The sequence below is a fragment of the Manis javanica genome, chromosome 2 (assembly GCF_040802235.1).
Source record: "Manis javanica isolate MJ-LG chromosome 2, MJ_LKY, whole genome shotgun sequence".
NCBI classification, from domain to species: Eukaryota; Metazoa; Chordata; class Mammalia; order Pholidota; family Manidae; genus Manis; species Manis javanica.
Genome location: NC_133157.1, coordinates 135299525 through 135315965, shown reverse-complemented (window position 1 = coordinate 135315965; position 16441 = coordinate 135299525). Strand labels below are relative to the sequence as shown.

The 16441-nt window shown below is 38.0% G+C and overlaps 1 protein-coding gene across 4 annotated transcripts in view; it reads left to right on the top strand.

The window, feature by feature from the left end:
- Window positions 1–58: 58 nt before the first annotated feature.
- The window catches only part of PRKDC (protein kinase, DNA-activated, catalytic subunit), a 219990-nt gene continuing 203607 nt past the window's right edge, over window positions 59–16441 (top strand). For 3 of the 4 annotated variants that reach the window (XR_012128154.1, XR_012128155.1, XM_073229489.1), the window contains exons 1-10: window positions 59–248; window positions 1572–1648; window positions 1756–1848; window positions 4355–4429; window positions 5162–5270; window positions 5694–5806; window positions 5895–5994; window positions 9748–9803; window positions 9884–9914; window positions 10414–10571. Coding sequence is in view for 1 of the 4 variants with exons in the window: in XM_073229489.1 (XP_073085590.1) it covers window positions 95–248; window positions 1572–1648; window positions 1756–1848; window positions 4355–4429; window positions 5162–5270; window positions 5694–5806; window positions 5895–5994; window positions 9748–9803; window positions 9884–9914; window positions 10414–10571 (966 nt within the window). In the remaining 3 variants the exon portion in view is untranslated. Of the gene's footprint in view, window positions 249–1571; window positions 1649–1755; window positions 1849–4354; window positions 4430–5161; window positions 5271–5693; window positions 5807–5894; window positions 5995–9747; window positions 9804–9883; window positions 9915–10413; window positions 10572–16441 lie in introns of those variants that run through there. The other variant, XM_036993696.2, reaches the window with a different exon arrangement.

The window sequence follows — 16441 nt, the reverse complement described above, 5'->3', positions numbered from 1 at the left end:
CCCCGCCCGCCCCCGCCCCCCCGCCAGGCCCGCCCCATGCGCGTGGCATATCGGGACCTGGCGGCTGTGCGCCGACGCGTGAGGTCTAGCAGCCATGGCGGATTCCGGGTCGGCGGTGTCGCGCTCTCTGCTGCAGCTGCAGGAGGCCTTGTCTGCAGCGGATCGCTGCAGCGCGGCGGTGGCCAGTCATCAGCTGATTCGGGGGCTGGGGCAGGAGTGCGTGCTGAGCGCGAGCCCGGCGGTGCTGGGTGGGTACGGCCTGCGGCCCCACAGCCCGCTTCCCCCGCCGCGGGATGGAGCGCTACGTTCGTAGCCAGCCAGTGACTGTGGGCCGCCAGCGTTCTGTGGATGTGTGTTAAAGTGACTTGCTATACTGCTTTCTTTCCTAGCAGGGAAAAGGTGTTTCAAAACCAGGGTTGGTGAAAGTCCCCCAGTCTGGCAATTGGCTGTGCAGAGTCGGGGGACAGAACAAGAGGAAAGTTTACTTTCGCTTTAATCTAGCCTAAAAAAAAAACTTTTTCCAGACTCTTGTATGTGCTGGCCTGCTTTTCAGAAGCATTGCGCAAATACAAATGAAAAGGCATTCTGTTCTTTTAACTTTTTAAGCAATGCCTGGATGAGAACATTTCTCTATGCAAAAGTGCCTCTTTTAAGCACTTTTAAAATATTTTGCGTGAGAATTTCTGACGATGCTGTATGGTACCTCTATGTTGTCAACGCTGTATTAATGGGAAATTTAAAAATTAACATGCTTTCTAGTCTCAGAATTAGTAAACTAGAAGTCTTTTTGTTTTTTTACTGATTTCTTCATAAAGCAGTTCCAAGTTTACTTTTAATATTCAGTGTATGTCTCTTCTTTAGGTTATAGAGTGACTTACTAGTTTTCTTTTGCTGCTGTAGTAAATACTGTAAACTTGGTTTAAAACAACACGTTTGTTAATCTTACAGTTCTGTAGCCTGAAAGCCCAACACCGGTCTCATCAAGTTGAAACCTAGGTATCAGGCAAGGCCATTTCCTATCTGAAGGCTTCAGGGGAAAATTCATTTTTATTCAGGTTAGAATTCCTTGGAGCTGTGGGACTGAGGCCCCTTTTCGGTGCTGGTGTTCCTGCCCACGTTTCTTGGATTATAGTCCCCTCCTCCATCCTCAAAGCCACTAACACTCCCACCCCCCAACTATCGGTCATTAACTAGCATTCCTGCTTGAAATTTTCCTCCTGATCCACTGGTAAGGGCCTATGTGATTATATTGAACCCACAGGTAATGAAGGATAATCTCCCCATTTTAAGGTCAGCTGATTAACAACCGTAATTCCATTTGCAACCGTAATTTCCTGTAAAGGTAGCATATTCACAGGTGTGAGACGTTGGGGATTAGGGCTCTAGCATCTCCGGGGGGCCATTCTACCTCCTGCATCCTTGTGGAACATTGCCTGATTTCCTTGTCGGTATAGCAGCTTTAGGCTAGTGTTTTACTGCTTATGAGGATGCAGCACATTGCCCTTTGGGGGCAGTTTATGTAGTGCTTCTTGGCAGCGCTCTTAACACTTTTTCTTTTTTTTTTTGTCCAGCGTTACAGACTTCCTTAATTTTTTCCAAAGATTTCGGTTTGCTTGTATTTGTTCAGAAATCACTTAGCATTGATGAAGTAAGTTGAAAATTTTCATTTTTCTTTCCCTGTATAATTCCTTTATGTTAGAGTGATTCTTATTCTTACCCATATATTTACTATAGTGTTTATTTTTTTTCATATAGTTCCGTGATTGTAGAGAAGAAGTCCTAAAATTTTTATGTATTTTCTTAGAAAAACTTGGTCAGAAGATCACACCTTATTCTCTTGACATTAAGGTAAGGAGGAAAAAAATATACCTCTTTATACCAACATCCATTTTAATTTATGGTGTTAAACTTGGATTTTTAAAATTTCCACCTTATTTGGAAGTTTATTTCTGTTTGATTGTGTTAAGAGATGAAGTGGGCTATTCAATTTTTTACTTTTTTAGTTTTAATAAGCTAAGGCTCTTATCAGCTATTTTGATAGCTTTCTGCACACAGGATAAATAATACCTTTTGTAGGAAGTCATACTCTTTGGAATTGTGGGGAGATTTCAGAATACTTTAGAAAGCAGTTTTGACAAGCTCTCCCATTCGGTAAGAATTCATATTTCCTGCAGTTCATGGGCTCTCTGACCACAGTCTGAAAAGTGTGCCTTTCTTGTGCCCATCCTCCTCCACCCTGCCTTACCTGGTGCTTCATAACTTACTATGGAACTAGCAATCGTAAATAAAAGTTGTTCTTCCTCATAACACTCTCAACAAGTGCCACATTCTAAGTGAGTTGTTTTAATTGGTCCTAAATTTGCTCCTAGTTCTGGGATGCTAAGAGTTGATGAAGATGTATGTTTTCAACCTGAGGTAACTTTTAAGAGGTTAATTTACAAATTATAACTAGCTCTAATATATAAGCTATTTTTAATAATGGTCAGTCTTTTTTATATAGGTTTTTATTTTATTTTCTTTTGACTTCTAGTCGTTTTGGATTGGAATCTTAATATTTAAAAAAATTGTCTCAATGGTAGGAGTAGTTAACATTTGCATAGTGGTTCATAACAAAGTTCTTTGATGTACAGTTTATCTGGTTTTTGCCAAGACTGTGAGATAGTAGTCTTACTCTCTCTAGCTTGCAAATGAGACTTAGAAGTTAAGAAACTCACCCAAATCTTGGAGCCAGGCTGCCTACTTATGGAGGGCTGCTTCTGTCATCACACTGTGGTTCCTCTGGGCTCCCAACTGTTCTCTGAATAGCCTTGGTTACCTTTTTAAAAAAATTTTTTTAAGTATCATTGATATATAATCGTATATGAGTTTCAGATATACAGCACAGTGGTTCAACAGTTACCCATATTATTAAATTCTCAGCCCTTCGAGTGCAGTTACTATCTGTCAACATAGATGTTTCAGAACCAGTTGACTATATTCTCCATGCTGTACTACTCTCCCTGTGACCAACTTACATGATTGAGAATTTTTGTGTCCCTTTATCCCCCCTCACTCCCCCATGGTAGCCACTAGTCACTTCTCAGTGTCTGAATCTACTGCTGTTTTGTTTATTCTGTTCGGCTTTGTTTTTATATTCCACAATAAGTGAAATGATACGGTATTTGTCTTTCTCTGCCTGTCTTATTTCACTTAGCATAATACCCTGTAGGTCCTTCCATGTTTGCAAAAGGCAGAATTTCTTTTCTTTTTATGGTTGAATAATACTCCATTGTGTATATATACCACATATCCTTTATCCATTCATCTGTTGATGGACAGTTAGATTGCTTCCATACCTTGGCTGTTTTAAATACTGCAGCAGGAAACATAGGGGTGCATATATCTTTTCAAATCAGGGATTTTGTTTTCTTTGGTAAATTCCTAGAAGTGGAATTAACTAGGTTGAATGTACCATGAGAACACGGCAGTTGTACCAGTTGACATTCCCACCAACAGTGTAGGAGGGTTCCCTTTTCTCCGCATCCTTGCGAACACTTGTTAATTTATTGTCTTTTGGGTAATGGCCATTCTGACAGGTTTGAGGTGATATCTCATTGTGGTTTTGATTTGCATTTCCCTGATGATTAGTGACATAGAGCATCTTTTCATGTGCCTGTTGGCCATCTGTATGTCATCTTTGGAGAAATGTCTGTTCAGGTCCGCCGCCCATTCTTTAACTGGGTTATTTGTGTGTTTTTTTTGGTGTTGAGGCATAAAAGCTCATATATTTTGGATGTTAACCCCTTGTTGGTTATGTCATTTAGGAATATATTCTCTCATACTATAGGTTGCCTTTTTGTTCTGCCGATGGTGTCCTTTGCTGTACAGAAGCTTTTTAGTTTGATATAGTACCACTTGTCCCTTTTTTATGTTGTTTTCCTTACCTAATGATATGTCTCTAGCAAAAAATCGCTCATACTTATGAGATTTTTGAGATTTTTGCCTGTGTTTTCTTTGCCTTAGTTACCTTTTTATTCTTCATTCTTTCTTTTTTGATGTAAGGCAGTAAGTGCTATGGGAAGTATATAAGGAAGAGTAACTTTTTAAAAAATCCTGCTGAGCTCTCCATTTATTTTGTGTTTTTGTGGTTATTGTTATTACCATAGTGTATTGCAACAATGTTTTCAGTAATGTTTAATCTGTCCATCACATATTCTAATATTATACTTTTAACAGCTAAATGTTAACTTGTGGTCTGTCATATATCAGTCTTGCTTCTTTCAGAGATGTAGTTTTAGCTATTGTTAAGTCTTAGTTATAAGAACTCAGATGTTATCTTATTGGTGATTTTGGTATGTCTCCTTTTGAAACCTAGAAAACTTGTACCAGTGTTTACACGAAAGATAAAGCTGCTAAGTGTAAAATTCCAGCCCTTGATCTTCTTATTAAGGTAATTTTATATTTTTAAGTACATATATTTTATATTAAACATATAACTTAGAAAACTGAAAACTAGAGTTTTGGGTTGTGTTTTGGATGAGAGGTGGTGCACGAAGTCCTGAGTTACATCAGTGTGTGGATGAGATGTGCATTTCCCACCCACTGCCTGACTTCCCTGGGTGTCTTGTCTCAGACTCCTCAGGCAGCAACAAGAGCTGGGTGTGAGGGGACCCGAGGGAGAGCAGGGAAGATGTGTGTGGTGCCCTGTTTCTCTTAGGCTAACGGAACTGAGAACTGCCAGGACCCACCCCTTGTGTCTCTGAGTTTTCCTTAAAGGTGGACCATGAGACTGGGTCTTCGTTGTGTTGAGTGGGCTTTGTGGCTCACTCTTACCTGCATCTCAGGTGCATCTCTTTTTTTGCATCTTAATTTGAGAATTCCTTTGGGTCTAGTTGGTCCCTGTCTTCATCGCCTCTCAGAGAATGGTCAGGTCATATCGTTGGTTCCTTGTGGGGGTAAAATGAAGCTTGTACCCTCTTCTCCCATTGTAACCCCTGTGTTCTTCCACTGCCCACCTTAACCACTCTCCCAAATAATCTGGCCAGGTAAAAGTGCTGAGAGGCCAACTGTAAATCCCACAGAGACACATAATTCTGGAACTTTGCTGTCTACAAACACGCTTAGGAAGGTGAAGCCTTTAGTTATTTTTCTCTTTAGACAATGCTGCTTTGTATTCTTTTAGTTACTTCAGACTTTAAGAAGTTCCAGACTCATGGATGAACTTAGAGTTGGAGAATTATTTAGCAAATTCTATGGAGAAATTGCATTGAAAACAAAAATAGCAGATACAGGTGAGGTGCATTTAAATGTTATTTTAAAGTGTTTTTACAAATTTGCATTAAAAAATTTAGTATAAAAATTAGGTTTTTTCCTACTAAGGTATTACATACTTTACAGATGAATCTTTTTTTTTTACTGAGAGCAAACCAAAATTGAAACAAACAAAAACCATGTGTGAAGATTTAGCTTATAAAATTTTAATCTTTACAAAACAATTTCTTTAAATAGATAACTCACAACGCATGTCAAATATGACTTAGTCTATAATAACAGATTTGCATAAAACTTATCAGGAAAGATTCCAGCCCATAAAACTAGATATTTTGTATTATTGTGAAATTACCTTTGAAACTAAAAACCCTGTCATATTCTTTTCATACATTTTAAATTAAATGTAATTTTAGGCCTTCATTTGTCTAAAATTTATTTTTCAGTTTTAGAAAAAATATATGAACTCCTAGGAGTATTAGGTGAAGTTCATCCTTGTGAGATGATAAATAATTCAGAAAGTTTGTTCCGCGCTTTTCTTGGTGAACTCAAGACCCAGGTATGGTAAACTTTATGATATTTTGCTTCCATAGATTTGGTTGTATTTTTCTCTTTTCATTATAATCATCTTAAAACTCTCCTTGTAGATGACATCAACAGTGAGAGAGCCCAAACTACCTGTTGTGGCAGGGTGTCTGAAGGGATTGTCTTCACTTATGTGTAACTTCACTAAATCCATGGAGGAAGGTATTGCCTCACTTCACTTGTCTTTATTCGAAAACTGTAAGTCTAAATGAATTACCTGTGTATTTTTTTAAACTCTTAACCAATTGTGAATTCACCTAAGTTGTGAGAAATAATACAGAGATTCCATACATCCCTCTACTGTGTCTCCTAGAGATGACGTCTTTCAAAACTGTAGTACAGGGGCACAACCACAATACTGACACTGAGAAAATCTAGTACCCTTACTCAAATTCACAAGTTTGACATGTGCACATTTGTGTGTGTGTATTTAATCCTATGAAATTTCATAACATGTAGATTTATGTATGCACTGCCTCAGTCAAGGTGCTGAACAGTCCCTCACTATGAGGATCCTCCCTGCTTCCCTTCCCTAGCCATAGCCACCGCTCTCCCTTCCCCACCTCTTGCAACCTCTAATAATCTATCTCCATCTTGAATTTTGTCATTTCAAGGTTGTATAAATGGACTAATGGACTGTAGTACATAACTTTTGTTACTGGCTTTTTTTTACTTAGTGTAATGTCTTCAAGGTTCATCCCTGTAATGACCTGTGTCAGAATTTCCTTCCTTTTTAAGGCGGAATAATATTCCATAATATGAATATCCTATATTTTGTTCATTCATGGATCAGTAGACACTTGGGTGGTTTCTACTTTTTGACTATAATGAATAATGCTTTTGGAAAATGGGTGTACAAATATCTGTTTGAGTCCCTGCTTTCATTTTTTTGGTTTATGTACTGAGAAGTGTAATTGCTAGAACTTATAGTAATTCTGCATTTTAATTTTTGGAGGAATTGCCATACCGTTATCTACAGATAACTGTTTAACATTACTACCAGCAACCACCACAGGTTTCAATTGCCCTACATCCTTACCAATACTTACTTTCTTTTTTTATAATAGCCAATGGGTATGAAGTGGTATCTCATGATTTTGATTTGCATTTCCCTTATGAGTAGGTATTGATGTCAAGTGCTGATGGGCTATTTGTATATCTTCTTTGGAGAAACCTATGTTCAAGTCCTTTGCCCATTTCTTAAACAGATCATATGACTTTTTGTTGTCAAGTTGTAGGAGTTCTTTATATATCCTAGATAGCAATTCCTTGTCAGATACATGATTTGCAGATATTTTCTCCCATTCCATGAGTTGCCTTTTTATTCTATTGACTGTGTCCTTTGATGCACAAAAATTCTTTTCTTTGTCCTGATGAAGTCCAAATAAAATAAAATTTATTTTTTCTTTTGTTGCCTGTAGTTTTGGTGCATATCCATAACATCGTTGCTAAATTACTGTTGAATTGTTTTGTGCCTTTGTAAAAAGTCAGCTGGGCATATATTTCTGAGTTCTCTGTTCTGTTCTTTACCTGCCTGCCATCACCACACTGTCTTTTTGACTAATTATATAATAAGCCTAATGTTGAGTAAAATTCTCCCATTCTATTATTATTTTTCAAAATCATTTTAATATTATATGGCCTATATTTTTCCATGTAAATTTTGGAGTACATTTGTGTCTGCAAAAAGCTTTCCTTGGATGTTGATAGTCACTACACTAACTATGTATTATTTGGCATATTTACTGTGTTGAGTTCTCCTATCCATACACAGTCTATCTCTACATTTATGTAGGTCTTCTTTGATCAGCATTTTGTATTTCTGTGGATGCAGATACTTACCTTCCAATTTTAAGTTCTGTTTAATATACTTTCTTCAGAGTTATCAATGTTTTCCTGTAGTGCCTCAAAATTAAAGGTTTTGAGAATAATACAGCTGTGACATTATAAACATTATGAAACTCATTTCTTTTTAAAAGGCATATAAAATTTTTAGCTCTAAAAGATTCTTTAAAAGAAAAACATCTCTACTTCGTTTTCCTTACCATTTTTACTCAAATAAGCAAATATTTCTACCTCCTATTTTTGCTTTTATCGGGTTGAAAGTTATGAAATTCTAATATCCTGTATTTTTAAGTTCTGAAATCAATGATTTTTTGCAAAAATACCAATTTCATATGTGTGAATCTATTATTTCTACTCATCCTTTCTTTATTACCTCTTACCAAGAATATTGGAGTAGCCCTGTGATTTCTTTCTGTCTTCTTTCTCATCTCTCCCATATCCTGTTATCAGCTTCCACACCGTCAAGTTCTTGTTCAAAGATCACCTATGTTATGAAGCCTTTATGATTCCCCTGAGCTGAGTAGTAACTTCTTCTGGCTTCTGTATTTCTCTCTGTTACAGCACTGACTAAAATATGCTTTTAATTTATCAGGTTATATGTTTATTTTTGTTACTTGACCCTGTTGGGAGGTAATATTGCTTATTTGTCCTTGTATTTGTTTGGCATATTAATTGACATCTTCAGTGAACATACATAATTCAAGAATAATAATACTCATTGTTCATTTACTGTGGGCTAAAGATTCGAAACATGTTGCAAGGAAAATTCCTGTAATAACTAAAACAGGTAATAATATGTCTATTTTATAGATTAGAAAACTAGAACTAAGGCAAGTTAAATAATTGTGTAAGTTGCACAACTATTGTGATAGACAGAACAGTCGCCCCAAGGAGGCTCTTATTCTCTCTACTAGAACCTGTGAGTATGTGGACCACAGGGTAATTGGGAATCAAGGTTGCTGATACAGTTACAGTTGCTAATCAGCTGACCATGACATAAGGAGATTATCCAGGGGGCCCCATATGATCATAGGGCTCTTAAATGTGGGAGAGGGAGGCATGAGAGTCAGAGTCATGTCAGAGTGTCCCTGTGAGAAAGACTTAACCAGCCACTGCTGGCTCTGAAGATGGAAGGGGGCCATGAGCCAAGGAGTGTGAGTGGCCTTTAACTGGAAAATCTGGGGAAGACAACCCCCTAAAAGCTCCCTAGAAAGGAACACAGCTTTGTTGACAATTTGATTTTATCTTTTATTATATTGATTTCCAAAGTAGGTATTTTTGATTTTCTTTTATGGCATTATCCTCTGTACATGCTGATGTTTCTCTCATCTTAATTCCTCTTTGACCCCCTTCTCCCTCTATCTACTATCATATCTGGGCTCTGTTTTCAAGTATATCAATCCTGGCAATCAGAGCAAACAATTCTTGAGCCTCTGCTGTTTGCAAGTCACTGTCACAAGGGCAGAGACCTCAGTGATGAATGAAACATGATTTCAGCTGCAGGGAGTACTGGTGGGAGTAGTTACAGAATAATTGTGATGTCCATCCATCAGGCAGGATAAGAGCCTCAGATTATAGTTGTGTGCCTGTTTTATCTTCCCTTTCAGGTAGTATTCCCTTAGGTAATAAGTTTACTAAGGTCAAAGATCATATTTTATTCATATTTGTAATTCCCATAATAATTTGGCATATGCTGTTGTTCAGTAAATGCATAGGATATTGGGAGAGTAATGATGTATTTAGCCTTGTTTAATTCTCCTAACAACTCTAAAAGAAGGAATATAGTGTCCCTGTTTACAGGTGAGAAAACAGAGGCTCTGAGAGGTGATCAGTAGCTTGTAAGTGATGAGTTGGACTTGTTATTCCAGAGTTCTTCCTGCCTCGGGCTGTATAACGGCATGCAGTTCTGAGCTGGATTGAATGAGGTATGTTAATTCTGAATTCACAAGAGACACTTGGGATTCATATAGACGTGAAGCTGTCTGAACTAAAGCTGCTGTAAAGTCGTTGGTGAGATTTCTCAGATGATGCTGTTATAATTAGTAACACAAGTTTTTTTTTTCCCCTCAGATCCCCAGACTTCAAGAGAGATTTTTGATTTTGCCCTAAAGGCAATTTGTCCTCAGGTAGGATTCATATTACTCTATCTCTTGCACAGCTGAGATTTGCATTCATCAAATATTGATGGCAAATTTTTTTTTAATAGATTGGTCTGAGGAGATACGCGGTACCCTTAGGTAAGATTCGATTCTATAATGAAGTATAGAATATTCTAGATTATTAAATTAATGTCTTGAGTAAACTTTCACTTAAACTACAAATGAAAGTAAGTATCCTAACATCTGTGATATTTCACATGCAGTTATTTACAGGGAGGCTTTTGGAGACTTGGCTTCTAGCAACACGCACTCCAGTCAGATGGTCACACTCAGATTGCACGATTTAAAAAAAAGATGACCTTAAGTGCATCTTTCAGGAGATCCAGATTGTTTGATTCTGACTTGATCTAAATAAACCCTGATCCTACTTCTGAACTTTGGTTTGGGGGTCATTGGTCTGTAGATTGAAGTGGAGTTTGGTGGTATTAGTACTCTGGTGAGGGTCCCTGCATCATTACAGTGTCATGATGCTGGCTCTTCACGAACAGTTTTAATTTTGATGTCTACCTGAAGCTTTCTTAGTTCTTTGTCTGCCTTCTCCTGTCCTGTTTTAAATGTAATGGTTTTGCAATTGCAGCTGGCTTATGCTTATTTACTCAGCATGCATCTCAGTTCAGCACCTGCCTTCTGGATAACTACATTTCTTTGTTTGAAGTGCTGTCGACGTGGTGTAGCCACACAAATATAGAGTTGAAGAAGGCTGCATATTCGGCTCTGGAATCTTTTCTGAGACAGGTACTACAAATTCAACTATCACTTTAAAATACTGTTGCCATTCAAAAATTTAAATTCCAGTCTTGCACATGCACATTTGAAAAATAAATGCAAGAGGATCCATTAGCTTCTGTAGTATTTACAGAAAAAAGCTTGGTTATTGATCAGCCTCATGTGTGGCCACAGGACTGAAAGAAAACTGCTCAGATAGCAGGTCTGATCAGAGCATCAGAGCCAGGATTGGGGCAAAGTAGGAGGGTTCCCCTTTCTCCACATACTTGCCAGCATTTGTTGTTCTTAGTCTTTTCTATGCTGGCCATCCTTACTGGTGTGAGGTGATATCTCACTGTGGTTTTAATTTGCATTTTGCTGATGATTATTGATGTGGAGCATCTTTTCCTGTTTTTTTTTTGGCCATCTGAATTTCTTCTTTTGAGAATTGTCTCTTCATGTCCTCTGCCCATTTGTTAACCGGGTTATTTGCTCTTTGGGTGTTGAGGTGTGTAAGTTCTTTATATATTTTGGATGTTAACACCTCGTCGGTTATGTTGTTTACAAATATATTCTCCCATACTGTAGGATGCCTTTTTGTTCTGTTGATGGTGTCCTTTGCCATACAGAAACTTTTTAGTTTGATGTTTAATTTTGCTTTTGTTTCCCTTGCTCGAGGAGATTGGTTCAGGAAGAAGTTGCTCATGCTTATATTCAGGAGATGTTTGCCTATGTTATCTTCCACGAGTTTTATGGTTTCATGACTTACAAGTCTTTAATACATTTTAAGTTTACTTTTGTGTATGCGGTTAAATAGTAATCCAGTTTCATTCTCTTGCATGTAGCTGTCCAGTTTTGCCAACAAGAGGTTGTCATTTCCCCATTGTCTATCCATGACTCCTTTATCATTTATTAATTGACCATACATGGTTGGGTTTATATCAGGGCTCTCTATTCTGTTCAGCTGGACTGTGGGTCTGTTCTTGTGCCAGTACCAAATTGTCTTGATTACTGTGGCTTTGTAGTAGAGCTTGAAGTTGGGGAGCGTAATTCCCCCAGCTTTATTCTTCCTTCTCAGAATTGCTTTGGCTGTTCGAGGTCTTTTCTGGTTCCATATGAATTTTAGAATGATTTTCTCTAGTTCGTTGAAGAATGCTGTTGGTATTTTCATAGGAATTGCATTGAATCTATGGATTGCTTTAGGCAGGATGGCCATTTTGACAATATTGATTCTTCTATCCATGAGCATGGGATGAGTTTCCATTTATTGGTACCTTCTTTAATTTCTCTTAAGAGTTTCTTGTAGTTTTCAGGGTATAGGTCTTTCACTTCCTTGGTTAGGTTTATTCCTAGGTATTTTATTCTTTTTGATGCAATTGTGAATGGAATTGTTTTCCTGATTTCTCTTTCTGCTAGTTCATCATTAGTGTATAGGAATGCAACAGATTTCTGTGTATTAATTTTGTATCCTGCAACTTTGCTGAATTCAGATATTAATTCTAGTAGTTTTGGAGTGGAGTCTTTAGGGTTTTTTATGTACAATATCATGTCATCTGCAAACAGTGACAGTTCAACTTATTCCTTACCACTCTGAATGCCTTTTATTTCTTCATGTTGTCTGATTGCGGTGGCTAAGACCTCCAGTACTATGTTGAATAGAAGTGGGGAAAGTGGGCATCCTTGTCTTATTCCTGATCATAAAGTAAAAGCTTTCAGTTTCTCGCTGTTAAGTATGATGTTGGCTGTGGGTTTGTCATATATGGTCCTTATTATGTTGTGATACTTGTCCTCTATACCCATTTTCTTGAGAGTTTTTATCATGAATGGATGTTGAATTTTGTGGAATGCTTTTTCAGCATCTATGGAGATGATCATGTGGTTTTTTTCCTTGTTGATGTGGTGGATGATGTTGATGGATTTTGGAATGTTGTACCATCCTTGATTCCCTGGAATAAATCCTACTTGATCATGATGGATGATCTTTTTGATGTATTTTTGAATTTGGTTTGCTAATATTTTGTTGAGTAATTTTGCGTCTGTGTTCATCAGGATATTAGTCTGTAATTTTCTTTTTTTTTGAGAGGGCATCTCTCATTTTTATTGATCAAATGGTTGTTAAGAACAATAAAATTCAGTATAGGGGGGGTCAATGCTCAATGCACAATCATTAATCTATCTCAAGCCTAATTCTCATCAGTCTCCAATCTTCTGAAGCATAACGAACAAGTTCTTACATGGTGAACGAATTCTTACATAGTGAGTAAGTTCTTACATGGTGAACAGTACAAGGGCATTCATCACAGAAACTTTCGGTTTTGATCATGCATTATGAGCTATAAACAATCAGGTCAAATATGAATATTCGTTTGATTTTTATACTTAATTTATATGTTGATCCCACATTTCTCCCTTTATTATTACTATTTTTATTTTTAATAAAATGCTGAAGTGGTAGGTAGATGCAAGATAAAGGTAGAAAACATAGTTTAGTGCTGTAAGAGAGCAATAGTAGATGATCAGGTGTGTGCCTGTAGACTATGTGTTAATCCAAGCTAGACAAGGGCAATAAACCATCCACGGATGCAGAAGATTTCTCTCAAAGCAGGGGGGATGAGGTTCTGACCCTCACCTCTGTTGATCCCCAATTTCTCACCTGATGGCTCCCCTGCGACTGTGCCTGTTATAGGTTGTTCCTCCCTTGAGGAATCTTACCCGTCTCTGGCTACCCAGTCATCTTCCGGGGCCATACAGGGAAATGTAAAAGTGAGAGAGAAGCCATATTGTTTGAAAAGGTTAGCTTTTTACTTCTCGGCAGATTTATGCCCTGTGGCTTCTATGCCCAGCACTTGTCTCGAGGTATCTTTACCACGTGGAGGAATTATGATACTCAGTAACTTCGATATGAGGCACGAATTCTATTAAGGGTTGTAATTAGGAAGGAAGAAGAAAAGCTATAGAGGTAGCATATGGAAGAAAACATGGGAGGATTGATTATTTCTTTGACATATCTTCTTGTAGAGTACCTTAAGTATGTATAGGTTTTAAACTACTAACTAATTTGCACACACATATTAACATAATAGGAATAGGTGACATAAACAAAGCAAATCTATAATTACCATCCATCTCCAGTGAAGCCAAGAAAACCATTTAGGCACCCTAGGCATTTGTGAAAATTTGTCTATGATATGATCGATATTGTCCAACTGTACTTGAACAGTCTGAGAAAAATCAGACAAATTAAAGCAGCCCATTTCTGGGATCTGTTCACCTCCCATATGTTCTTTTAACCGTAGATAGTCTATAGTCATAAGATTTTGGAGTGCTACAACTTGCACCCCTCCCAACTCCTGGTTGAGTTCCAACAGTACAGATCCGATCAAATTCGTTGTCTCACTGTATGCACGTGCCAACCTAGACATCTCCCTCCTCATTCCAATGGCAAGTCCAGGAAACGGTGGGGTGAACGCAGCCACGACCGCAGCATCGCCCGGATCCCTGTGGAGGCTTTTTCATGATCATCCCCCGGCACGAGTCCTCCAGAGAATGCTGATGCCGGAAGCTCCTCCTCATATCGTATCTTAGTTCATTTTCTGGGTAGCCAAGCTAGGCCTTGATCTTCTGCATAGAAACAAACAGACCCTTTGCCCACACTTTGACATGCCCTCTATACCACTGTGTAGAACTCATTGGAGGTCAGCACACAGGAACTGCTTTTTTTTAATTTTTTTAATTTATTTTTTTATTTTTTAATTTCTATTAAGAGAAAGGAATAATATCAGAAAAGAGTACCTCCATAGCTTATCATCTGACACCATTTAAGTGATCAACATTAAGGATATTTAAAGCATGCATTGATCTTTGATTTACCAATAGTTTTATCCTATCAAGGAGTAATCACCCTTTTCTTTCGTTCTTTCTTTTTTTTTTTAATCTTTAATCTACACTTACATGAAGAGTAATATGTTTACTATGCTCTCCCCTATATCAGCTCCCCCCTAACAACCACATTACGGTTACTGTCCATCAGTTTAGCAAAATGTTGTAGAATCCCTACTTGTCCTCTCTGTGTTGTGCAGCCCACCCTCCCCTTTCTCCCTCCCCCCCCATGCATGCTAATCTTAATACCCTCCTTCTTCTTCCCCCCCCTTATCCGTCCCTGCCCACCCATCATCCCCAGTTCCTTTCCCTTTGGTACCTCTTAGTCCATTTTTGGGTTCTATAATTCCACTGCTGTTTTGTTCCTTCAGTTTTTCCTTTGTTCTTATACTCCTCAGATGAGTGAAATCATTTGGTATTTCTCTTTCTCCGCTTGGCTTATTTCACTGAGCATAATATTCTCCAGCTCCATCCATGTTGCTGCAAATGGTTGGATTTTTCCACTTCTTATGGCTGAGTAGTATTCCATTGTGTATATGTACCACATCTTCTTTATCCATTCATCTACCGATGGACGTTTAGGTTGCTTCCAATTCTTGGCTATTGTAAATAGTGCTGCGATAAACATAGGGGTGCATCTGTCTTTCTCAAACTTGATTGCTGCGTTCTTAGGGTAAATCCCTAGGAGTGGAATTCCTGGGTCGAATGGTAGGTCTGTTTTGAGCATTTTGATGAACCTCCAAACTGCTTTCCACAATGGTTGAACTAATTTACATTCCCACCAGCAGTGTAGGAGGGTTCCCCTTTCTCCACAGCCTCACCAACATTTGTTGTTGTTTGTCTTTTGGATGGCAGCTATCCTTACTGGTGTGAGGTGATACCTCATTGTAGTTTTAATTTGCATTTCTCTGATAATTAGCGATGTGGAGCATCTTTTCATGTGTCTCTTGGCCATCTGTATTTCTTTTTTCGAGAACTGTCTGTTCAGTTCCTCTGCCCATTTTTTAATTGGGTTATTTGTTTTTTGTTGAGGCGTGTGAGCTCTTTTTATATTCTGGATGTCAAGCGTTTATCGGATCTGTCATTTTCAAATATATTCTCCCATACTGTAGGGTTCCTTTTTGTTCTATTGATGGTGTCTTTTGCTGTAATGAAGCTTTTCAGCTTAATGTAGTCCCACTTGCTCATTTTTGCTGTTGTTACCCTTGCCCGGGGAGATATGTTCAAGAAGAGGTCACTCATGTTTATGTCTAAGAGGTTTTTGCCTATGTTTTTTTCCAAGAGTTTAATGGTTTCATGACTTACATTCAGGTCTTTGATCCATTTTGAATTTACCTTTGTATATGGGGTTAGACAATGGTCCAGTTTCATTCTCCTACATGTAGCTGTCCAGTTTTGCCAACACCATCTGTTGAAGAGACTGTCATTTTGCCATTGTATGTCCATGGCTCCTTTATCAAATATTAATTGACCATATTTGTTTGGGTTTATGTCGAGTCTCTAATCTGTTCCACTGGTCTGTGGTTCTATTCTTGTGCCAGTACCAAATTGTCTTGATTACTATGGCTTTGTAGTAGAGCTTGAAGTTGGGGAGTGAGATCCCCCCTACTTTATTCTTCTTTTTCAGGATTGCTTTGGCTATTCGGGGTCTTTGGTGTTTCCATATGAATTTTTGAATTATTTGTTCCAATTCATTGAAGAATGTTGCTGGTAATTTGAGAGGGATTGCATCAAATCTGTATATTGCTTTGGGCAGGATGGCCATTTTGACGATATTAATTCTTCCTGGCCATGAGCATGGGATGAGTTTCCATTTATTAGTGTCCCCTTTAATTTCTCTTAAGAGTGACTTATAGTTTTCGGAGTATAAGTCTTTCACTTCTTTGGTTAGGATTATTCCTAGGCATTTTATTCTTTTTGATGCAATGGTGAATGGAATTGTTTTCCTGATTTCTCTTTCTATTGGTTCATTGTTAGTGTATAGGAAAGCTACAGATTTCTGTGTGTTAATTTTGTATCCT